The 342-nt window shown below is 61.7% G+C and overlaps 1 protein-coding gene across 1 annotated transcript in view; it reads right to left on the reverse strand.

The window, feature by feature from the left end:
* Positions 1–4: 4 nt before the first annotated feature.
* EDC3 (enhancer of mRNA decapping 3) overlaps positions 5–342 on the reverse strand; it is a gene marked incomplete at its 3' end in the record, with an annotated part of 13,530 nt that continues 13,192 nt past the window's right edge. The window contains exon 6 of the mRNA XM_010132220.1: positions 5–207. Within this exon, the coding sequence (XP_010130522.1) occupies positions 5–207 (203 nt within the window). The remainder of the gene's footprint in view (positions 208–342) is intronic.

Here is a 342-nt window from a genome sequence, read left to right on the forward strand (position 1 = left end):
GGGGCAGGGGCAGCCCCAAGGCCAGCGACCACTTGGCGTCGATGCCCTGTTCCATTTCGTTCATCGGGGGGTCTATGCTGAGGACGGGCGCCCGGTTCTGGTTGGCCCAGTCCACAACTGCTTTGTACCACGGCTGATCTCTCAGGAAGGCATTTTCGTGACAATCCAGGCAGTTGATCACTAGGTCGACAGGGGTGTCGGGGAGATCTGCAAGAAACACAAACACCACTAAGCGCTGGTGACTGACCCGAAACGATGAACTACGGCCCAGGGCTCCCCGGGTTCGCTTCTGCCCCCAGCACCCACCGCCTCGCTGCATCCGGCCTGGCCTCACCTGCCGTT

Source organism: Buceros rhinoceros, unplaced genomic scaffold (assembly GCF_000710305.1).
Source record: "Buceros rhinoceros silvestris isolate BGI_N320 unplaced genomic scaffold, ASM71030v1 scaffold8400, whole genome shotgun sequence".
NCBI lineage: Eukaryota > Metazoa > Chordata > Aves > Bucerotiformes > Bucerotidae > Buceros > Buceros rhinoceros.